The sequence below is a fragment of the Osmerus eperlanus genome, chromosome 12 (genome assembly GCF_963692335.1).
Source record: "Osmerus eperlanus chromosome 12, fOsmEpe2.1, whole genome shotgun sequence".
Taxonomy (NCBI): domain Eukaryota; kingdom Metazoa; phylum Chordata; class Actinopteri; order Osmeriformes; family Osmeridae; genus Osmerus; species Osmerus eperlanus.
The window spans coordinates 9,924,941-9,945,911 of record NC_085029.1 but is presented as its reverse complement, the minus strand read 5'-3'; the positions used below and the strand labels follow the sequence as shown (position 1 = coordinate 9,945,911).

General features: G+C 43.4%; 3 protein-coding genes across 5 annotated transcripts in view; all 3 read right to left on the bottom strand.

Moving 5' to 3' along the window:
- Positions 1–651: 651 nt before the first annotated feature.
- On the bottom strand, positions 652–5,095 carry LOC134031149 (uncharacterized). 2 transcript variants are annotated; one of them, XM_062474668.1, is made up of 7 exons: positions 4,837–5,095; positions 2,730–2,814; positions 2,423–2,620; positions 2,081–2,116; positions 1,868–1,900; positions 1,379–1,450; positions 652–829 (listed from the first exon to the last, which is right to left on the bottom strand). In XM_062474668.1, the coding sequence occupies exons 1-7, from the start codon at positions 4,894–4,896 to the stop codon at positions 699–701; spliced, it is 615 nt and encodes a 204-aa protein (XP_062330652.1). In that variant the 5' UTR covers positions 4,897–5,095; the 3' UTR covers positions 652–698. The 2 variants fall into 2 exon arrangements, with proteins under 2 accessions (XP_062330652.1, XP_062330651.1); XM_062474667.1 differs by lacking the exon at positions 4,837–5,095 and adding an exon at positions 3,161–3,717.
- A 198-nt stretch (positions 5,096–5,293) lies between these two features.
- On the bottom strand, positions 5,294–10,745 carry LOC134031130 (FERM domain-containing protein 6). 2 transcript variants are annotated; one of them, XM_062474642.1, is made up of 13 exons: positions 10,402–10,745; positions 10,158–10,248; positions 9,554–9,627; positions 8,883–8,941; positions 8,425–8,692; positions 8,046–8,201; positions 7,451–7,516; positions 7,256–7,324; positions 6,887–7,052; positions 6,505–6,657; positions 6,125–6,310; positions 5,996–6,018; positions 5,294–5,810 (listed from the first exon to the last, which is right to left on the bottom strand). In XM_062474642.1, the coding sequence occupies exons 1-13, from the start codon at positions 10,471–10,473 to the stop codon at positions 5,778–5,780; spliced, it is 1,416 nt and encodes a 471-aa protein (XP_062330626.1). In that variant the 5' UTR covers positions 10,474–10,745; the 3' UTR covers positions 5,294–5,777. The 2 variants fall into 2 exon arrangements, with proteins under 2 accessions (XP_062330626.1, XP_062330627.1); XM_062474643.1 differs by lacking the exon at positions 8,046–8,201.
- Positions 10,746–10,901: 156 nt separating this feature from the next.
- gpam (glycerol-3-phosphate acyltransferase, mitochondrial) overlaps positions 10,902–20,971 on the bottom strand; it is a 20,600-nt gene continuing 10,530 nt past the window's right edge. The window contains exons 10-21 of the mRNA XM_062474673.1: positions 20,777–20,950; positions 20,564–20,677; positions 20,198–20,283; positions 19,326–19,453; positions 18,406–18,476; positions 17,729–17,993; positions 17,222–17,376; positions 16,487–16,564; positions 16,068–16,202; positions 15,438–15,627; positions 15,233–15,291; positions 10,902–14,969 (exon numbers count right to left, since the gene is read on the bottom strand). Coding sequence (XP_062330657.1) covers positions 14,853–14,969; positions 15,233–15,291; positions 15,438–15,627; positions 16,068–16,202; positions 16,487–16,564; positions 17,222–17,376; positions 17,729–17,993; positions 18,406–18,476; positions 19,326–19,453; positions 20,198–20,283; positions 20,564–20,677; positions 20,777–20,950 — 1,572 coding nt within the window. The 3' untranslated portion in view covers positions 10,902–14,852. The remainder of the gene's footprint in view (positions 14,970–15,232; positions 15,292–15,437; positions 15,628–16,067; positions 16,203–16,486; positions 16,565–17,221; positions 17,377–17,728; positions 17,994–18,405; positions 18,477–19,325; positions 19,454–20,197; positions 20,284–20,563; positions 20,678–20,776; positions 20,951–20,971) is intronic.

Here is a 20,971-nt window from a genome sequence, read left to right as displayed (position 1 = left end):
GAGGTGAGAGATTAGATTTTCATTTTAGGCTTGCTACAAACAAGTGCGCCTGTAACTGTTAGGAAAATTAAATTAAGGGATGAGTAGGTACAGCTTTTGGATAGTGTAGTGGCACTCTCTTTACTAAGTTTATTAAGTCTTTTGTACCACTGTTTTGAGATCAGTCTAGCAATTAGCAAATCTTCTTGAAAAGATTGTGTAGTGTTTATTAAACCATAAATTTGGCTCTTACAGATAGTGCCAGAAAAGGAAATACACTTAAGTGAAAGAATTTCCATCTTAACTTTGAAAAATATATGCAAAAAAAAAAAAACACTGAATTGAGAACCAATTGAACACTGACCTAAGAACTGTGATTTAGAGAACTGTATGAAGTGTTTTACAAAAAGTATGGTTTAGAATCATTACAATTTGTGAAATTCATTACAAATTAATTAAATTAAATTTGTAAAACTGGTTTTGGGTCGTGGGGGCATCAGCTCCAACAGGGGGGCCCATAGTTCCTTAAAAAAAGTTTATTTGAACATAATTTGGGTAGATTAAGATACATGTGCTTCAGCTTTTGGTCATTGTGTCTTAAGTTCCAGTGTTGGTGAGTAAACAATTGAGAAAAACTCAAGGAAGTACCAGGTGATGGAAAAAGTTGACATGTTGGTTTGTATTGCCATCTACTGTTTATTAAAGGTATTTCTTTCAATTCAAGTTACAATCTTTGAAACTGCGTAAAATAAAACTCCCATATGTGTACCATGGTCCGTAAAAATGTATCGAAATTTGTAAGAAGGAGCATTTGGGAGTCCAAATCCTCCAAAAGCCATTATTTTGGTACCTTGAAAACAGAAGAAGGATTTAAGAATAGCATAGGATTTGGACTGTACAAGTTGTAGCATGCCATAGTGGATTACCGGAACCCTTCCGTCCCTTCTATAATCAGCGTAGTTTCCATTAATTTGTCGTAAAAGCATAACTCACGAGCTGTCTGTATAACTGCTTTTGTCATCAAAATAGGTCCAACACATAATGGTTTAACCTCAATTTCTTTATCAATACGTTGATAGGCTTCCATGAACAAATAACCATTGTAAACTAAATCAATTCATAAATTCAGTCATATTTATATTGTCAGAGTGGCCATCTCACAATGACTCTGAACATGAGTGGAGCTACGCTGATTCTCACACCAAGTCCATTTTTAAAGGCTACATCTGAAACTTTGTGTAGAAACAGACACGTCTTCGTGGGGTCATTTGATGCGTACCCGTCATCGTAATTAGTAATGATCTTAAGTACCATACTACATAAGTATTTGCTTATCAATTAAATTTAAAACATTTGAATTGACTAGAACCTGACCGATGTCATGTAGTGCACTACTTACCAAACTGATGATGTGCAGCAGCTGATGTGACTGCTTTAGTACTTGCTGTAGGAGGATTTATTTCCTGGGGCCCTGAAACACATTTTTATTTTGAAAGAAACCCCAAATCCAGGCTTAACAGCTGCATTACCCATTAATGGTCAATACAAGTTGATTAGCCAAATGATGGTCTTTTGTAAATGTTTCCTTTCCATATTAAAAACCACTCTGTTGTTACAAAAGTGAAAGTGAAAACTAAATCACAACCATGGATCTATGAGTCACAAACCAAAGAGTTCATATCTGAGAGGTGAGTAAGCATTTTTACGACTTTTTCTCACAAACCACTGTTTGACAGGGACTATGCAAGGGTTGCCATGACAAAGTCTAACAACAACAACCACACTGACAAATTAAATATGTGTATATTAAATATGTATATATATCTAGATATACTGTATATACACATATTTAATTTCTCAGTGTCCAGAATAAATTACTGATACATACCATCTTCAGAGAGCTCCTTACTACAGCTAATGGCTGAAAGAAGACGTTACACAATTAATGTTGAGATTGTGGAATGTACTTGAACTGACTTCAGTCAACCATGGTTGACTGACTTAAGTCAACCATCAGATAACATTTCAGATTCACATTTGACATTTAATTAAATGAGCATATTCTTTAATCCAAAGTGATTTCCAAATAAAGTTGTCTTACTTGATTGGTCATGGGCGCACATTCCATATTCATCATCTAAGATAGGATGGAAAGACACTTAATATAAACTTTCATTGTTCACACGTTTCTCAGTTAATGGACATCCTGTCATAGCCTACACATAAATACATTAATCTTTTAAATGCAACAGACACACCAAACAGGTTGTATTATGACATTCTGCTCCACTGCTTTATCTCTATGAGCAGAATATAGTCATCTGGGACACTATCAGTTGTGCTCCAAATGCACAGAACTTAATCACAATGAACACACTTAGCTGGACTGTGCCAACAACATAAACTCAAACATGCCAAAAGTGAATTATAGAGAAAGTCTTACCGACAAGGATGTTTTCATCGCCCATCCAACATGACAACTGCTGACTTGAACGCCATTTGAGGCATAACTTCTCAGGTGTGTTCTGAATGTAGCAACCTCCAGGTGGTTTCCCAGACTCACAGAGGGGCTCATCTCCTCCCATCACACTGAAGCACTGACAATGTGTTACGTTGAATGTCTTCATCTTATATTGGCACTCTGTGAGGAACATGTGGTAAGACACTGCATGAAATAAACCAAATGAAATGCAAATGCCACTAGATCCACCCTTGGTTCAAAAATATCAGTTAGTCTTTCACTCTCTTACCTTTAGTTGTAAATTCACTACTTGTATCTGGGATCAAGCTGATCAAGAGCAATGATACACTGCTTAGGACAAAAATGCTGTTCATCTGACGGAACAAAAATAGCCCATCCAGATTACACATACAGGATGCAGACACAGAGTAGATACACACCATATTATTTTATATATTTGGATAAACGTTAAGATTTTACTATGTTAGTTGTAGGCCTAGGCTGTGGCGAAAATCTGATATCAATTTTGGGGGGGGGGACAATTATGACATGTTCTCAAGAGCAATTCCTGAGGGTGATACCAAAATTACTGCTGTAACACAGACTACATTGTGATATGTATATTATTAATATTATTTAAATTTCCTTATGTTTACAGTGATTTATTGGGGGGTACAAATCATATTTTTGATTTGTGAAAAAGGTTCCAAAGACTCGTACCCGGCAGAGGAACGAAACATTGATCCGAGGACTCGGTTGGCAGAGGAACGAAACATTGATCCGAAGACACGGTCGGGAGGTGAACGATTCGTTCATCTGCCGGGTACGAGTCTTTGGATCCTTTTTCACGTGACCTGCATAGGCTCAGTACTGGTAGCTAGATAAAACAGAAATGATTCGTTCCTTTTGACTGGGTCTTCGGATCATTTTTCACGTGACCTGCATAGGCTCAGAAGAGGAAACAGAAATTGATTTGTTTACCTCGTCCACTTTGGCGTGACTAGGTTTAGTAAGACGTGAATGATATTCGTTCACAAGTAATAATTACAGGTTTCGTTATTTTAACTTTTTTGTACTTTACAAACTTGTACTTACAGTTCAGTGCAGCGTAATTGTTTGCCGTGATAATTGGTAAATGATAGTGTGATAATAAATGACCATTTCAAATTATACAAACTGTCATGATACAATATTTGAATGCAGGAATTTATTTTAAAATAGTATCTGCTGGTTTACATGCACTAACCTACATGAGAATATGATATACGTGTTTGCCAGGAAATTGGCTACAAAATGTTGAGCAACCCCCCCCCCCCCAACTCCCTGCTGTGCTCTAAGCTCAACCCTCTTTTCATCTTTCTGTTTTAATTGTACTGTATAATATATGCTAGAGAATGATAGAGAGAACAATTGTCTGTATCATTCATAAACGGGGGTGGAATACTACATCTTATTTGCAGTAAGAACAAACGTATACAGGCTAAATTGATTACGAAGTGAATACGGGGCCGGTTCCAGGGGGTGGGGTGGGGTGGGGGGGGGGCTGGGGTGGGCTGCGCCCCCCCAGATTTCTGCCGCGCCCCCCCAAGCTCCTTAGACTTCAGCCAAAATGGTTACATGTTGAAGCTATGAAAAAGTCTGTTAGTGCTTTCAGTAATATGCTTTTTTTTTCAAACAATCTTTTTAAAAGATTCCCCCAGTGATTGTCTGGTTGAAAAACAAACAAACAAAAAACAATTCTGCGCTCAAATGAATGCCCAAAAATTTCGCTCGCGCTCGCGCTCGCACTGTGGAGGATCCTGTACAGCATCACATCAAACCCAGGATATGTCATGAGTTTGGGTTAAACCCCGAATGTGTATAACGTCTAGCTCCGTGCCTGATTAACACTCGGATCGTTAAGCAGACTCAAAAATGATAACATAATGGTTATATAAAAATGTATACGACCCCCTTCCGTAATCATGATGCCCCCCCAGAAATGTTCACTGCCCCCCAGTCAAAGCAGGCTGCATCCGGCCCTGAGTGAATAGCAAATTAAGTCTCAAGTAAGAGAGTAATTTGGACTGCGAACGGTCAGCCACCCCGTTCCACAGAGTTAGCAACTAAGATCAGCCTTCTCCTGCCTCGGCCTTTTTAATAACTAGTCCGCCTCACACCTTTAATCAGCCACACGGTCAACCACGAATGAATGAGTCCCACAGCTCATTCCCCTTTGCAACAGAATGCAGTGCAGCGCCCATAGTTGTCCTACACATTTGACATTTTGGACAGTGAATCCAGTAAAACGTCACTCCAACAAATATCCGTATCAATGTACAAAATTATCAATATTGTATCGTCATATGTATCGACCGAAATAACGTGTTAAACTATTAGGCTATAATTTATCCTACCTTGATAGCTACAATCTTCGTCAATAAATAATACATGAAGCCAAAAGTAGCGTTATGCATCCTCGTCTCGTTTGCGAGACCTTCTACGATAAATTGTCATATGAGTGAGGCTGAGAGATGGGAAAACCGGCTTCCCGAAACACAATTGAAACATTGGAGTCGGGCCAACTGCCATCTGCTGGCAGCTTCGACTATGGCATACAACAGTCAGTCTTATAGCTATTCCACTGTGTAATCGTAATGGCCGAGCGGTCCATCACTAGGCTGAACCACTACTAGGAAAACAAATGCCTACACGACCAGCCTTCCCTTTACTTTTTTACTTTTCTTCTATGACTCATAATTAGTTTGCTGACACTATCTTAGTAAACAAAACTTGTTATTCACACTTTCATCCTTACAGATTCTATTAACAGATCTATTATGAAAATATATAAGCAAACATGTGAATGTGAGCATATGTGTATGTGTGTTTTGTGTGTGCGTGAGTGGTCATGAGTGTGCGGGGAAGGAAAGATGAGAGGGGATGGCCAGGTGGATGGAAAGAGCTTTGATGAGGAACTCTGGTCTGTTCTGGACTAAAGGGGTGTGGGGTTATCAGAGTACACAATGTTCAGGTGTGTTTGCATGTTTTTAAGGAATGTGGAATGTGTGTATGTGACCAGTCATAACAAACTTTTCATCAAGCTCCAGCATGTTATTTTATCTATAATCTTGAGTAGCCCCAGGACAGGGAGGGACTTTCATGCGTGGGTGCCTTATTTAAATGCACACAATAAAACACTGATAGTTAACACTTTACATTAAGTGTACATTGACTACCTTGTATATCAATACGTAACAACATGTACTTAAATATTACAATGTTATATTTCAGTGGATGATATTATGTATGCATTCAGTGCTGTGGGGAATTCCAGAATTGTCTTATCCAACTTAAGTCACAGCACCTTCAATGCCTTCAACTTTAAAACCTGGGGCAGTTGGAGGAGGGAAGGGAGAGAAATAAAGAGAGAGAAAAAGAGAAAGAAATAGAAATATATATAGAGAGAGGAGGAATGCACATGCATTTACAGTATTAAAACAATGCCACATACAAAAACATTTTTACAAATAATGAAAAGGAAGTGGATGTGAGGAGATAACTCATGACACCAACCTGTTTCATTTCCATAGCAACATCTGAAAAATAAACAGACTTGTGAGGTGCAGGACTGGACAGCCTGAGGCGTGGTACTGCTGTGCTACACACACAAACTCACAAGATTGTGGTGTGAATATGACTTACCTGCCCAATGAGATACTGGCATTACCAAAGGTCCATCCACAGACACGCCCTCCGACTGTTCAGCCAACCACATCAGATCATCTGGGTCATCGACAGACACGCCCTCCGACTGTTCAGCTAACCACATCAGGTCAGCTGGGTCATCGACAGAGACCTCCACTGGCTCGTCCACACATAGCTCAATCTCTGGGGTCATGTACATGTTTCTGTTTACTTTTTAGATAATGTTCCATAATATTGGTATTTTGATGGATGCTAATCCCTATACATTGGATACAGACTGATGGTGTTTGCATGCTCTACATGGTGCCAGATACTTGTGACCTTCTGTGGATCTTGAACACAGTATGGAGTCATGTTTGCTCGTGCACCTCTCTCACCTTTTACAGAGACATTCTCTATGTCTTCTCTCCACATCCTGGTCTGAACTACTTCACAGGACACAAGACATTTACTTCCTCTGCTGCCGTGACTTAACTTGAGGCAGAGGGCTGCTCTGTCACAGATGTAGGCCTTGTGGTGAAGCGTACTTACTGGAAGCGAGACAGCAAGAGGACAAAAATGGACAGAGAGAGACAGAGCATTCTTATTTGCCCACATTGTAACAGACTCATCATCAAGATGAGTCAGTGAACATGGAGAGTGGAGCCTAAGGGACATACAGAAGCTTGGAACTACGAAATGACTAAATGTAACCAGACAGACTGAAAGAATGAAACAAAAAAGGCAGTGACTTTCAGAGATAAACAGGCAGAACCTGACCATGGCTCTCCTCTAGCTTGCGTATGAGAGCGGCCAACGCCCTGGTGTTCATGTGGAGGCGATGTGAGTCACTCAAATGCCTGAGCATGTGAACAGAGTGGAAGGCTGATGGGGTGTAGAACAGCATCTTGGGAAACCCCACTGCTTGCAGCTCCAACCTGCGTCCCTATGAGGAAATGAAGACAATGTGTGGTATGTTTGGTGGGGGATTTTATTGATTTAGACTCATTTTCGGTCAGAGAGGTTGTGCTCTCTGACAGTTTGTGCTCTCTCTAAAGCAAATCCTTAAGTAATGAAGGAATTCAAATATTACACAGATCTAGTCTGATTAAACAGAAACCTGGTCTGTGTACATGATCTTTAACAAACCTGGAATGTGAATCTGTCTATATTTTCCCAGGAGAGATCATGCAGCAGAGTTTGGATTCCATCTACCTCCTTAGTGGCAACAAAACAGTTAAACAGGACATATTTAATGGACCTTTGGCAAAGTATGTTCTACCCATGTTCATCTGTGCTGGGTGATTATTGTTAATCTTTATGGATCATTGGAATATCCCCAACCTGGTAAATGAACATTCCTCTCAGTGAGACACCGAGGAGCATACAGCACTTCCTCTTCTTTTTACTCTGTTCAGGAGAGAGAGAGAGGGAGAGGGAGGGAGGGGGAGCAGGGATTTGACGGCTCAAGCTACTGCTGTAAAGTGTCATCACTTAGTGTCTCAAGAGAGAGAGGGAGAGAGGGGGAGAGAGAGGGAGAGAGAGAGCGGGGGAGAGAGAGGGAGAGAGAGCGGGGGAGAGAGAGGGAGAGAGAGAGCGGGGGAGAGAGAGGGAGAGAGAGAGCGAGGGAGAGAGAGGGGGAGAGAGAGAGAGAGAGAGAGAGAGGGAGAGAGGGGGGGAGAGAGGGGGAGAGAGAGAAAGAGAGAGAGAGGGAGAGAGAGAGGCAGCGGGGCGAAGAAAAGATCCAGTTGCTTTCAGAAACTTGACCTACATTCTGTCAACTGCAACTTGGCTGATATGAAACAAGTTGTCTGGCTCAGGTTTAGTTGGGTTTCATTTTAAAGTTAGTAAAGCTTGTTTGCACCACACATGCATGTGTTACTGGTCGGCCCTACCCAGTTTCACTCAGTTGGCTGCCCTAGTGGGTTTGCACTCTGACCTGGCTCATCCTGTAGCAAATGGCAGAGACATCCTGGAGTGCACTGGCCTCCTTGATAAAGAGGAGGGTGGCGTCTTGTCTGGGCAAGCCCTTCAGATCAGAGTGCAGTCCTGGAAGGTGCTGCAGCACGTATTCCCGCCCACGACGCTTTATTACCTTAACACATAAATACAAACACGCATGTGTGCACACTTACCAAGCATACTGTGGGCAGACAGGTGAGAACAATGTCAACGACCATATATGGCCATATACCACCATGTAGGCTAAGGCCTTACCGCAGCAACTAAGGTTTGAATGCAGCCTTGAATGCATGTCACCCCCCTCCCTCCTCTCTCTTTCTCTCTCTGCTGGCTTTTCTTGTCACACTCACACATACCCATGGAGGAAAGAAATCCTCAGGAAGAAAGTAATGGCTGCATTCTCGCTCCTCTTTCAGCTCCACTTCTTCATCCTTGATGTCTCTTGCTCCTCTTTTCTGTCTTTCTTTGTCCTCTCTCTCTTCCAGAGAGCTCACGTCCCCTACTTCCACCTGGAGAGCATAAGCTGCCAATCGGAAAATGGTATCTTCCTGTGCGAGGCCTTGGTGCGATTGAAGGACCCTTTGTCTCAAGTCAGCGTAGTAGAGAGTCAGGGCTTTGCTGCTCCTTAATGATAAAGATACGAGAAGAATGTGAGGAGGAAGCAGACACTCTTATCTAGAGCGACTTAAAGTAAGTACTGGGACATTCCCCCGAGGGAAGTAGGGTGAGGTGGACAAGGACACAACGTCATTTGGCATGGCCAGCTAAACCAGTGGAAAATAACACTGATTAGAACAGAAGTTGTGCAACTCACGAGATCATGCGACCACTCTCTACATAGTACTGTACTCTGAAGAAGAGCTGAACAGGATCCTGCAGAGAAACAAGGAAATGAACGTTGGCATTTCAAGTTGGACATGTATTTGTTTTTTTACTTTAGAAACCATTATGGGACTGAGTGAGGTCAGAGAATGACTAAGGAATCTAGACTCAATGGGACATGAAGACAGTTGCTTCGAATAACACCTTTACAACAAGGAATGTAACAGGCAAGCAAGGGAAATATGTGTGTCAAGAAGAGGGGTGCATGTCAAATGACTAAATGTAAATGTAAGGTCTGGTGATGGAAGAGACGCGTGCAGGAAAAACAGCGGCGTCAGCTGAACAAGGGCTTTCTGGCGACAACAAATAAACCAGTACATGGCAGTGTGACACACCTGGGCCTGATCAAGCCTGGGTCACCTAGACTTGCTTCTATGGTTCTCTAGGGCTTTTAAAATTTGTTTTCAACCCCTGTTTGGAGTTTACAGGGGGTAAAGTCCCAATAAATGAATGATAAATCACTGCAACTTTTGTCAGCCTCCTGTATTACCCCTACCCTGCTGGTAACCAGCTGCACACACCAGAATCAGAATCTGGTTTATTGCCAGGTAAGGTTACATGTACAGGGAATGTACAGTGTTACCTGTGGTAGCTTGACCTCACCTTCAATGGCTTCCTTTCCTTTCCTAGATACTTAGTCAGCTTTTGTTCCAGGTCCAAGAATAGATGTTCACAGTCTGACAGGAAATTAACAGAGAAACAAAGAACAGTGTGTGCTCAACATCTTAGAAATTGGAAACGTCTTTGTCCAAAACATCCATATTATAGTAACACAAGTTGTTTAAATACAATCTATTTCGAGTGTCTACCCATATGATGGGTAGACACAATAAAGCACACAAGAGAGAAATCATTTTGGTGACCAAGGACATATAAATGTCCTGCTTAAGTGGACTGGCTCTTCACTTAGCCCAGCCCCAGTTGTTTTTCCTCTCTTCACCAATATGTGCACCATCAGTCTACTGTTCCTCCTTCCCTCCCTGTGAGCATTCCAATCTAAATTGATTCACACACTTCCTGTTTTAACAGACACCGGTAAAGCCAAAAGACAAATAGTGTTCTCTTGCACAGAAAACCACATTTCCGTTCTTAGGTTGGTGTAGGTGCAGTTCTCTGGGCAAATGTAAAGCACTCTGTGCCTTTTTTTTTTTAAAGGGCGACATACAAATACATTCTGATCAGTTGGCCAGCTCCCAACATACAGTACCATGAAGCACACTCAGTCCAAAGAAGTGTAGGTCCTTCACACCCAGCAGGTCAGACACACGGCTGAACACCTCCTGTCCTTTTGCTTTAACCTTAACACACACACACAGGAGTATTACATTAACATAGACTAGATCCATATGTCTTCTCACACACAATTCACACTTTTAAGCACACACACTGTCTTTCAACTCCCTCTGTCACATTCGCACAAACACAACTTCCATATGAAGCATGCCACTCACCCCGACAGTGATGTACAGCCGCTCTTTGTTAGGCAGGAGGACACACACCTCTCTGTTTTGCCGGCCCCTCATCCTCTCCTCGCTTCCTCACAGTTCTTCTGTCTCCCCTCCTCTCCCTCCTGCTTTAATACATGTCAACACCCGCCCACCTCCTCTTACCTCCCATCACGTGTGGCGTAAACAGCACCATTTTCTTTCCTTTTTTTTTAACCTTCTATACAGTTTAAGGTTCTGTGGCTTATTTGAATGACCACAGAGATTATCATTTGCATGCGCACACACATCTATCCGTTTAGACTACCTGAAGCTATTATCTGTTTGAATGATTTTCTGAAGCAGGTATTCCATACAGACCATGTGCTTACTAAACTCATGTTTGTGGGCAGTGATAGATACAATCAGTCAACAATAACAAAACAAAGCATACACAACATATACAAAATGTAGTCATTTACTTGGACTCATTAAACATTTCACAAAATGGAAGATGGACAAGGCAGAATTGTTAATCTATCATTAATTTATTTTAAAACAAAAAAAAAAAATTGCATGACAACTGTGCTTGGACATTTTTTTCATTCTATGGAAGGAGTCAAATAAGAAGAGTGACAATCATGTTCAGTAGCTGGTGTCTGCTGAAGTGTTTCTCCAAAGAAAAAAAATCACTTTTGGACTAACTGCTAGTTCTTTTATCCATCATGCTACATGGGCCTTAGCTAACATGCAAAACACCTACACACACACACAAACAAAAAGAAACTACAGTGCATTAAAAAGGCATCCTGTTCAGAGGATACAGGATTCATTTATTGTCTTAGTGCTACAAAGCAAAGTTCATGTGTGCCTGCATTGTTTCACTTGTAAAAAGAGACAATTAGACATGGAAGAAGGACAATAATACAAATACCATCTAGATGAGTAATAAGTAAGGTTTGTGCGCTGCTTCTTTGAGAATCTTACGATATACCGCTCACTATTTTGGGGAAAGGTACATTCAAGTAACAAACTCTGCTTTGTTCTCTACAGAATCAAGTTATTTTGTTGAGTTTTTCTTCAAATTAAGTATTTACACAATTGCATTTGTTTTTATTCTACATTTAACAGCTGATGTGAAGGCGTCCTGTGGATACAGTCAGTGCTTGAAGCCTCAGATCGCTACCTCAGTAACTCAGGGGTGCCTCTAAGTACCTTCCAGAAACTGGGTATTGCTTTCAATACTTTAAAGAAGCTACAGCAAATGACAAGAGTAGATAACGCGAGTAACTGCGTGAATGTGTTTTGATTTTGATAGTGTGCACCAAGTTGTGACTTACATAAATCTTTTCTTCAACATACCATGTTGTGTCAATCTTCTTTTGTTGAGATTTTGAACAAGAGCTAACAAAAATGTATGCTCCCTTCTATCTTCCTACCTCAGTACGTTTTTAAATGCCCATTTATAAACACATATGCTTTATGATGTCACATTATAGTTCTTTATGCCTTATAGGCCTCAAGTATGGTGCTGCATGTTTTCCCACTAGCAAAATCCACAGACTCCCATATCAACCTCTGGAGTCTAAGTCCATGGAATCAATGCCATCTTCCTTAATTATTTTTAATAATTTATCCAACTTAAACATAATGCCAATCACCAACAATTTCATTCCTAATTAAATTGAATAGATCCCAACATTTCAGTGTTTTACCTCAAAACCCCAAATTAAATATGGGTCAAAACTGCATAGGCTCTCTTACCTTAGCGTAATGCTTAGTTATGCTACGCCAATGTGTTTAAATAAATGACGAATATGTCACGGAGCCCTTGCAGAGCACCTCATTTATAAATCATGTGCAATCTCAAAAACAGGGTCTACAATTGAGTACAATTGCACATTTTGCATCAATCATCAAGAAATTCAGTGTGATCTTTCACAATCAATGCGACCCCACTAAACAAACCAGTGCTGTGATACATTACTTAAATGTCCAACACAACGTCCACTGCTCCATCATCTCCCTCTGACACCACAACTCTCCACCTCCTTTCCCCTCTTACTTTACGTGTTGATCACACCATCAGATGACATCATCGATCACTTGGGAGGGGGAAACAATGAGGTGGGTATGTTGTCTGGAAGGCATCCAGCCCTGAATAAGACAACATCCAAGTGACACCTTCCTGCTACCTCCTACCTTCCCAGACCCACAGCACTGGCAAGACATGCATTCCAGAAGATTCCAAACAGACCGTACACGTCCATGCTCAATGTAGACTGAAAGACTTTGAAGTAGAAAATGAGGGTGTAATACCCAGTAGGTAAGAGGTACAAATGGGAAGTAGGAGACAAGTGATATCCTATTCAACTTGCTCGAGCAGCATAGATCTCTACAGCAGTTTTTACAAGCGTAAACAACAACCAATCACTAGAGGATATCACCCTTCACCTTCAAACCTTAAAAGGTTCTATATCCCTGTACCTTTTTTCAATAACTATCGAGCCTCGATCTTTACCTCCAGACACTTTGTATAGCTAATGAAGAACATCATGTCCATACCAGTCATATGCTGTAAGATCATACGACTCCATCTTCCCCACCACAGGTCCAAAACATATTCAGCAGTCTTAAACATGTGAAGGAAACCATACGCCTAAAATGTACGCTATGAAATATATTCAACAGCACAGTCTCATGAATAAGTACATACACAAATATTTTGTACCCAATCTAGACTGTCCACTGTAAGAAACTCCAAAACCAACTTAACAAAAATCTATGAAAGGCTTGTTTATGTTAGGTAGTTTAAGTGGACATGGGTGGCATTTTGAACCCCAAACACAGTTTGGGAAAAAGCAATCCTCAAGTACCTCTAGAATTATAATACCAATCGTACATACCATCGTATACGTTTGTTCTGGTGTTAGTCTAATGTGTTGACCTCAGCATTGCATGACCTTGAGTTTCAAAATGTCCTCCACAGAGAGTGACATTCATGTAGATGTTGAAAAAACAAAATTACTCCTCTCATCCCTCTTACAGTAACACACATTTAGAAATGCAGTACAATTTGCTAGCGCTTCATGTGTTACTCTATGCTAGATCTCCAGTCAGTATAGCTAGCTAGTAATGTTTTTGGTTTATATTTTTTTCCAACACTAAAACTGTGTTACAACTGTATGTTTTATACTAAGTAGTAAACAACCTCTATTGTATGTGAAACTAGGTATCCTTAAAGACATCCACATATAGTGCATTCTCTAGTACTTTCCAACGCAAACTCTGGATCGGTGGTTTCATTTGAACTGTCGGAGCTTCCAATTGTAAACTAATAATGTTAAATGAGTCTATGTTTGCATATGAATTCTGATGCGTTGGAAATCAACCCTTGATGCTCTATAAAATAAAAAAAGACACTAATTTAGTCAGTCAACTCAATTACAAAACAGATGAACATACTAGGCTGGTGAAATACAATGCAGACTGACCGCAAGCATTTTCTGATACCCACATTTTTCCCAAATATTGAGTCACCTTCTTCAACATGCAAACTTTAGCATGGCAGAATTTCTCATTTGTACAAGATCTGTAATATTGTTATCATTGTGAGTTAGTTGGTAGTGAATGTGAGCTGAATTTTACTTGCGTCGGTTACATATGTAAAATGTTCAAGTGGTTTATCCTAACTTTCTAGGTAACAACCTGTTTTCCAAATCTAGAGGGAAACAGAGTGGCTCCTAAACTTGAGTTACAGTAACTGTCAGCTATAAAAAGGTTGAAGGTCACAACAGAGCTTCTGATAGGCCCATGACGGCTTCATTTTTTGTGTGTATTTCATTAGTGTAGCCGTTTAAGGAAGCGAGCAATTCTCTTAATATGCATTCTGGTACAAATAAGTCAGCAAAAAAACATTGTGTATTAATGCCATTCTATTTTAGTACCATTTTGTTTTTGCTTGCTTATATTATTAAAGGCAGCTTTTTTGTTGATGGTAATATGACTTTCATTTACTGGACTGTTGTTATTGTTATAAGAAATGTTATACCTACAGTTAAAAGACCAAAAAAAAAAAAACAACTACACGAAAACAAATCTAGGGCTTTCACTGGCAAACAAAGGACACAAAGTACAATGACGGTTAATGAAGAGGTATCATTTTCTTCATTTTTTTTATCCCCATTGCCGTCTATGTTCAGTTATAACTTTCACTAGCTGCAGAGTTCTATAGATGTTTGGAGGGGTGAAGTTCTATTCGTGTTAGGAGGGGTGTTGACCGGAAAAGGAAGACCGACTTCAAGTCTCGTCTGGTTAACCACAAAAGGTTAGCGATTTTTCATGAAGGCACTTCCTGGTAAAGATTTCCAAAGAGTAGCACCTCTGATTGTTAGAACTAGCCAGTAAAAGCCCTTGAGGGGAGTACTTGTGTGGGTGGAGCCGGGGGCAGGGGCAGCAGGTTAGCTGGAGATCATAGGTCACAGCAGGGTGAAACCAAGGATGTACTGCAGGAGCTTGTTCCGATTGGCCTGAGATAGAAAGGTACTGCTCAGTTCCAAATATGACACGCGATTCTCCCGCCTCTCCCTCAGGACCTGCCACCAATCAAATCAAGACCATACGAGACCAATTACAAACTTGTTTCATCTCACAACGGGTCAGATTCTAAATTGCACAGTAGAGTCAATGGTTAAGACAACAGGAACTGAAGTAACATGCTAAATAGGTACAAACTACGTATCTACTGTAAGATTCTGGCAAATCAGGGATCAGCAGTGGACATTCCAACTGATTGTGTCGTGCATCTCTGTGTTGGATTAGGCACAGTTCTAAAACCATGTTAAACAAATGATCTCACCCCAAGTTCTTTAAATGTCCGTACTGTGTTCTTCACAAGGTAGTGCGTTGCGCTTTCACCTTTGGAAAGGAGAGGTCAAATATGAGACAGAGAAATGCTCATGTAGAGCTACCATTACAATAATAATAATCTTCAAACCAATTCCTGTTAAAAATATATATAAAAAAGACAAAACAATAAGACAAAAAAGCGACTGTAAACTGACCGTACGCGGCTATGCCCTTCTCCGTGCGGGTTAGCAAGTATCGGAACAGCTGCTGTGTGTATTCCGACTCAGCCATTGGCTGGCTCAGGCTGTGGACAAAGATGGCCGCCCCGCTGTAGGCCTCAAGCACAGGGCTGACCAGATGCTGCAGGAAGACAAAGAACTCCTGGTGCTCCGGCGACATGCTCACCTGAGATGCGGGAGTTAAACACCACAAAGGAGTCAAGGATGATACACTACAGTCAAGATACTGGCATCCTTTTGGGTAATCTTTCTGCCTATATCATTTTGTTTGCTTGCAGTTAGCATCCATGCTGGCTCCACATTCATTCAAGCTCGGCTCGTGCATACTGTACGATACAGTACTGCGCCAGAAACGACAATGTTTCTTCAGTATGGACATGGGCTTTAAGTAGAAAAGTATTCATTCTAATAGATGCCCCACAAATGTTTCCATTTGTAAACTAAACTCAAAACTGAAAACTAGAAAGAAACAGGAAACTTTTATGGTTTAGGGTTTCTTAAATCGGGGAAATTCAGCTTTGCTTTCTAAGAACGCGACTGCGTCTGTCATCAGACGGTTTCACCACACCTGCTGAGACGTACAGTAAATGACTGCAGAACTCAGACCTTGAGGTAGCGGTCCCTTTGCTCCTCTCCAAAGTCACTATCCTCATCCTCCTCGTCACTCCTCCAGGACAGGGGCTCCGGAAACTTCTTAGGCCAGTCCTCTGTGGGGCTTGGACTCAGCTCCTCTTGGTCCTCCTGAACACACAAGAAAGTGCACATGCATCCACACTGTTAGTTTAATCATTTGCACACTCATATATTTGAAGCCATCTTTGGGCCAGCTCCGAGAAACTTAAGACCTCAGTAAGACCTTAAATAGAATGAAAATAGTTCTGTTATGCTTCAGCATTCTAGTGCGTTGCAACGGTTTGTCATGCGAACACACAGTTAAAGGATGCATGTTGCAACCCTGAAACCAGGGATTTCGACAACACGTCCGGGTTGAGAGGTTTGACGTGCAGAGCTTGAGTCCATCTCACCTCTGCTACGTGCAGCACTCCATACTGGATCAGACGGCAGACAGCGTCGTGGAAGACTTGGTAGATGGTCTGACAGGGCTAGGGGACAGAGGTCAGATAAGGTCACACGTCCACAAGCAAAAACGCACAGCTCCACATTCAAATGGATGTCTTTCCCTGTATTTAGTGAAATATGAGGCTGAACACTTTTCACTCCAACAGAGCAGGCCAACTGTTGTATTCTATCATATAGCATCATAACAATCCATAATAAGTTATGGGTGAAAAGTAAAGTAATGGAAGCCCACTCTACAGAAAAAGCCACAGACCCTCGCCACAAGTCTGTAAATATTAATCTTTTGGATTGAGGTAAAACGACCACTTTTCGCACAGAGGTCTATGCACAGAAGAACTGGTGCGTAACACGGACAGGCTCTGCACATAGAGTCATAGTGGGGTGTAGTGGTGAGGTGAATGCGCAGAGGTGGTGTGATTGGATAGATGTTGGGCGAGAGAGCCCGGTGGACTGTGCAGAGGGGGTGTGATTGGATAGATGTTGGGCGAGAGAGCCCGGTGGACTGTGCAGAGGTGGTGTGATTGGACGAGAGAGCCCGGTGGACTGTGCAGAGGTGGTGTGATTGGACGAGAGAGCCCGGTGGACTGTGCAGAGGTGGTGTGATTGGACGAGAGAGCCCGGTGGACTGTGCAGAGGTGGTGTGATTGGATAGATGTTGGGCGAGAGAGCCTATCACTGACCGGTGCGACCATCACTTCGTTGGTGAGGAAGTGGGAGAGGCTGGCGGCCTTGCGGATCAGCCTCTCCTGGCTGAGGAGGAGCCTGTTGGGCCGGCCTTGCTGCCCCGCCTCCGCCTCCATCGCCTGCTCGCGCTGCAGCGCCAGAGAACTGCATGCTGGGAGGAGAAAGTAGACAGAACAGGAGTTCTGATCATCCAGCTTGGACGTACAGCCTGACGGTGATCTGGGGAGCCCTCATGGGTCTGGTGTCAGACCAGTCTGGTCTGGTGTAGAGCATTCCTTTCTGGCCTTTCACCATGTTATCAGCCGAGTAACAAAAGTATGTACAGTATGCCCTTAGTATCATGCTTACGCTACTTAGCATAGTAGTACACTACTTAGCATAGTAGTGGACACATCATTTGATATCTACTTGTCTGCAAAAGAATCAACATCACGATTACATGAGATAAGCGAGGCCTTAGCCGTGTAAGACCTTGGACACCAGCGGGTCGTCGTGTTAGCTACCTATAATGGCGTCCGCTATGAAGACGTGGAAGAGGCTGTTGCTGTAAAAGTTGAGCTCGAAGAGAGATTGCACCGTGCAGTTTGGTGCAATGGTGAACTCGGTGTTGCGGTTGGTGCTGGTGACGTTGACGCAGTTGCCTAGGAGATGGAGGGCGTGCATGACCACGTCCTCCGAGTTGCCGGAGAAGCCCAGGTCGAAGTCCCGCGACAGGATCTCCTCCTTCATGTTGAAGAAGTCTTCCACCAGCTTGGACAGAGGCACGCCCTGCCGGGAGAGGAGATGCATTTGCTTTCATTTCAGATTTCAAGTTCCTGTTCAGACGATAAGGATGAAAGCTCTTGAGAGCTGACATGATACACAGTGTAACACACCAACGCATGTCCATTCTTCTCCTCTCCCTCGCCTGGAAGGCTACTCTAACTCCACAACTCAACCCAAAAGGTGGGATACAACTCTACTGGTTAACAACATAACATTCCTAATCTGTGCCTACAGAGGGCACTATTAGATAGTGCATGAGTGAGTGAGTGGGAGGAAGAGAGAGAGAGACAGAGACAGAGACAGAGAGAGAGCGAGAGAGCACAATCCATTGCTTTGATCCAGTGTTTACTGTCATTTGGCTCCCTTGGACAGTGAAAGGGTAGAAGGGGGGTGGGTGTGGGTGTGAGTGGATCACCTGTCTGTGTCGGTACAGGAGCAGACAGGCCACGATGTGTGTTGACATGATCGCTGATGACTTGTTTGCCGCTGTGAAGAGAGCCAAGGGGGCACACACACACAGGGACACGTGGAAAGTGATGACTGACACTTCAAATCACAAGGGTCACAAGATGACAATCCGTCTTCATCTGTGTTCAAAAAGCAAAAACACAATCTTGACAGGTGACATTTACTAGACCAATAATATTCGATCCGGTATATAATGGTACTTCATGTAAGACTGAGCCCTGATAGGTGCCAGGATCCAGGTGGAAGGAGACTGGCTGAAAGTGACTGGCCCACGCAGGGCGTCTCCGCGTGACTAAATGTACGACTTCAGAAACACAATGCAGTCCGATCAAGCAACCAGTGCGTCTTTAGCAGTTCATCCTTGACTACAATGTCAGTCTGGGCGTAAAACATTTACAAGCAGTGCCACTGATACTGCAATTCCACCCCTAACCTGCTCCTCTGTCCTCCCCTCACTGTGATTGGCTCACAGACAACAGGCCATCTCCCAGGAGAGCATGCCATTGGCTGACGTGAATAGGGCTAGTGGGAGAGAATGCAGTTGAATGAACTAACGGGGAGAACCGCTTGGGTCTTCAGAGCACTGGACAAAGCTCAATGATGCTGGTTGTGCTTACAAATGAGAAACGCCGCTGCATGTCAAGTCTGTGGGAAAATGACGTTTTTGGTTAAGTGTGGCAAGTGCCAAGCGAAGGCTTCAAGTCTAGAGCAGATACAAGAACACGAGGATGTGGGAGAGTCCAAGGTGTAGCCCACTGACGGTGAGAACAACTCAAGCAAAGCGGCGTGTTAGCTGTAACTGAATGCATTCCCTGAATGCATTGTGTGCGCTCACAGACGCTGGGCATGCTTGTGCGTGCGTCTTACTGAAGAGCACGTGCTTGGCCAGGTTGGCGATGACCCGTCTCCTCCAGGGCTCGTCAGACAGGTCTCTGGAGTTCAGTTGCTCCTCGTCCTCCTCCTCCTCCTCGGCGTTGAACACAGCCTGGTCAGGCCTGGACACAGAGCGGAGCAGCTGCGTCAACACTCCCGTTACACACAGCACGCGCTACACTGGAAGTATCACGTGTCCCGTATACTTCAGAAGTTTCTCGGCCATTTTTTTGGGGGTCACTTCGAATGAACCCCAATACAAATCCCTGACATTCAGGCACTTTGATCCAGCAAACATGCCAAAGACCAGAAATAGATCATTTTGCCCCGTAACCTCTTTTCGCTTATTCAAATGTTTACAATTTGAAGTAAGAATAAACATGTGTAAAATGTGGGGGAAAGTGTATCTTGTTGACATGGCTGCAGGAGACTGCTGAGGGACATGCAGGGATATGTTGATCTAGTGCAGAGGGCTTCTGGGGCTTATTCCAGGGAGAGGTGTGTGTGTGTGCGTGTGCTTACATTTGGCACAGTAAGCCAAATATCAAATATCAACAGCAAACTGGGGTTGCCTCATGTGGCTAGACCTTCATTGTATACTTGTGCAATTAATAATGTATAATCATTAGCGAAATAGTTCAAAAGTAGTTGGCGGAAATGGGAACTGGAGTTTGTTACACATGGTGTGTGTGTGTGTGTGTACGTACATGTGTGTGTGTGCACGTGTGGGAGAAAGAAGGATACCGTTTCACAGAGTGGGTTCTCTGTGGTAAGTGTGTGTGTGTCGGGGGGGGGGACAGGTTGAGGGGGTGAAGGGTTCGAAATGTTCCGTACGCGAGGCAGCCACGCGTGTGTGCTCTACCTACTGAGCTGAGATGATGGTGGGCAGCAGGCTCTGCTCCAGGGACAGGAGGGGAGGGATGTGACGACTTCTCTGAGTGTCCAGGTACTCCTGGGAGAGGCAGACAACAACACGCGTCACGTTACAACACATCCTGGAATGGAACAGAACATTTCGATAGGTTACAGTATTCATTTGGGACATTGGCAAGTTCCTACTGCAGCTACTTTGAGAACATCATCGTCAACGCAATGATGTTGTGTAATTGAAGAGCAACAGAATGTGTGTGGTGCTACGGCCAAGTGTATGGCACCGGTTAGCTGGCAGAGCGAGGTAGCAGTGAGTGGTCCACAGAGGGGAGGGGCTGTGAGCGTCCCGTCTCTGCCCTCACCTTCAGGGAGAAGGGTTGGGTGAAGTCGACCCGGACGCAGCCGTAGTTCTTCCTCAGCATGCGGAACACGCCGCACGCCACGCCCCACAGACTCTCGTTCTTCTTGGGCTTTCCCTGAACGACGGGAGGGGGAGATGCCGTTAGAAAACATTTTGCACATGCGCCCCGCCCGGACACTCATCAACCAGCCCACCCCTCAGCTATGAACCGTACCAGCTGCTCGCTGTTGTAGTTGCCCTCCAGAATGCGGTCGTAGGAGATGCCCACGGGCACCACCAGCAGGTCGGGGATGGCGCCGGTGCACAGCGTGTCCACCACGATGGAGAGCATGCCGGCGCGCGCCGGGGACGTCTTGCCGCTGCGTGAGCGCGTGCCCTCCAGGTAGACCTCCAGGACAGCTGGAGGAGC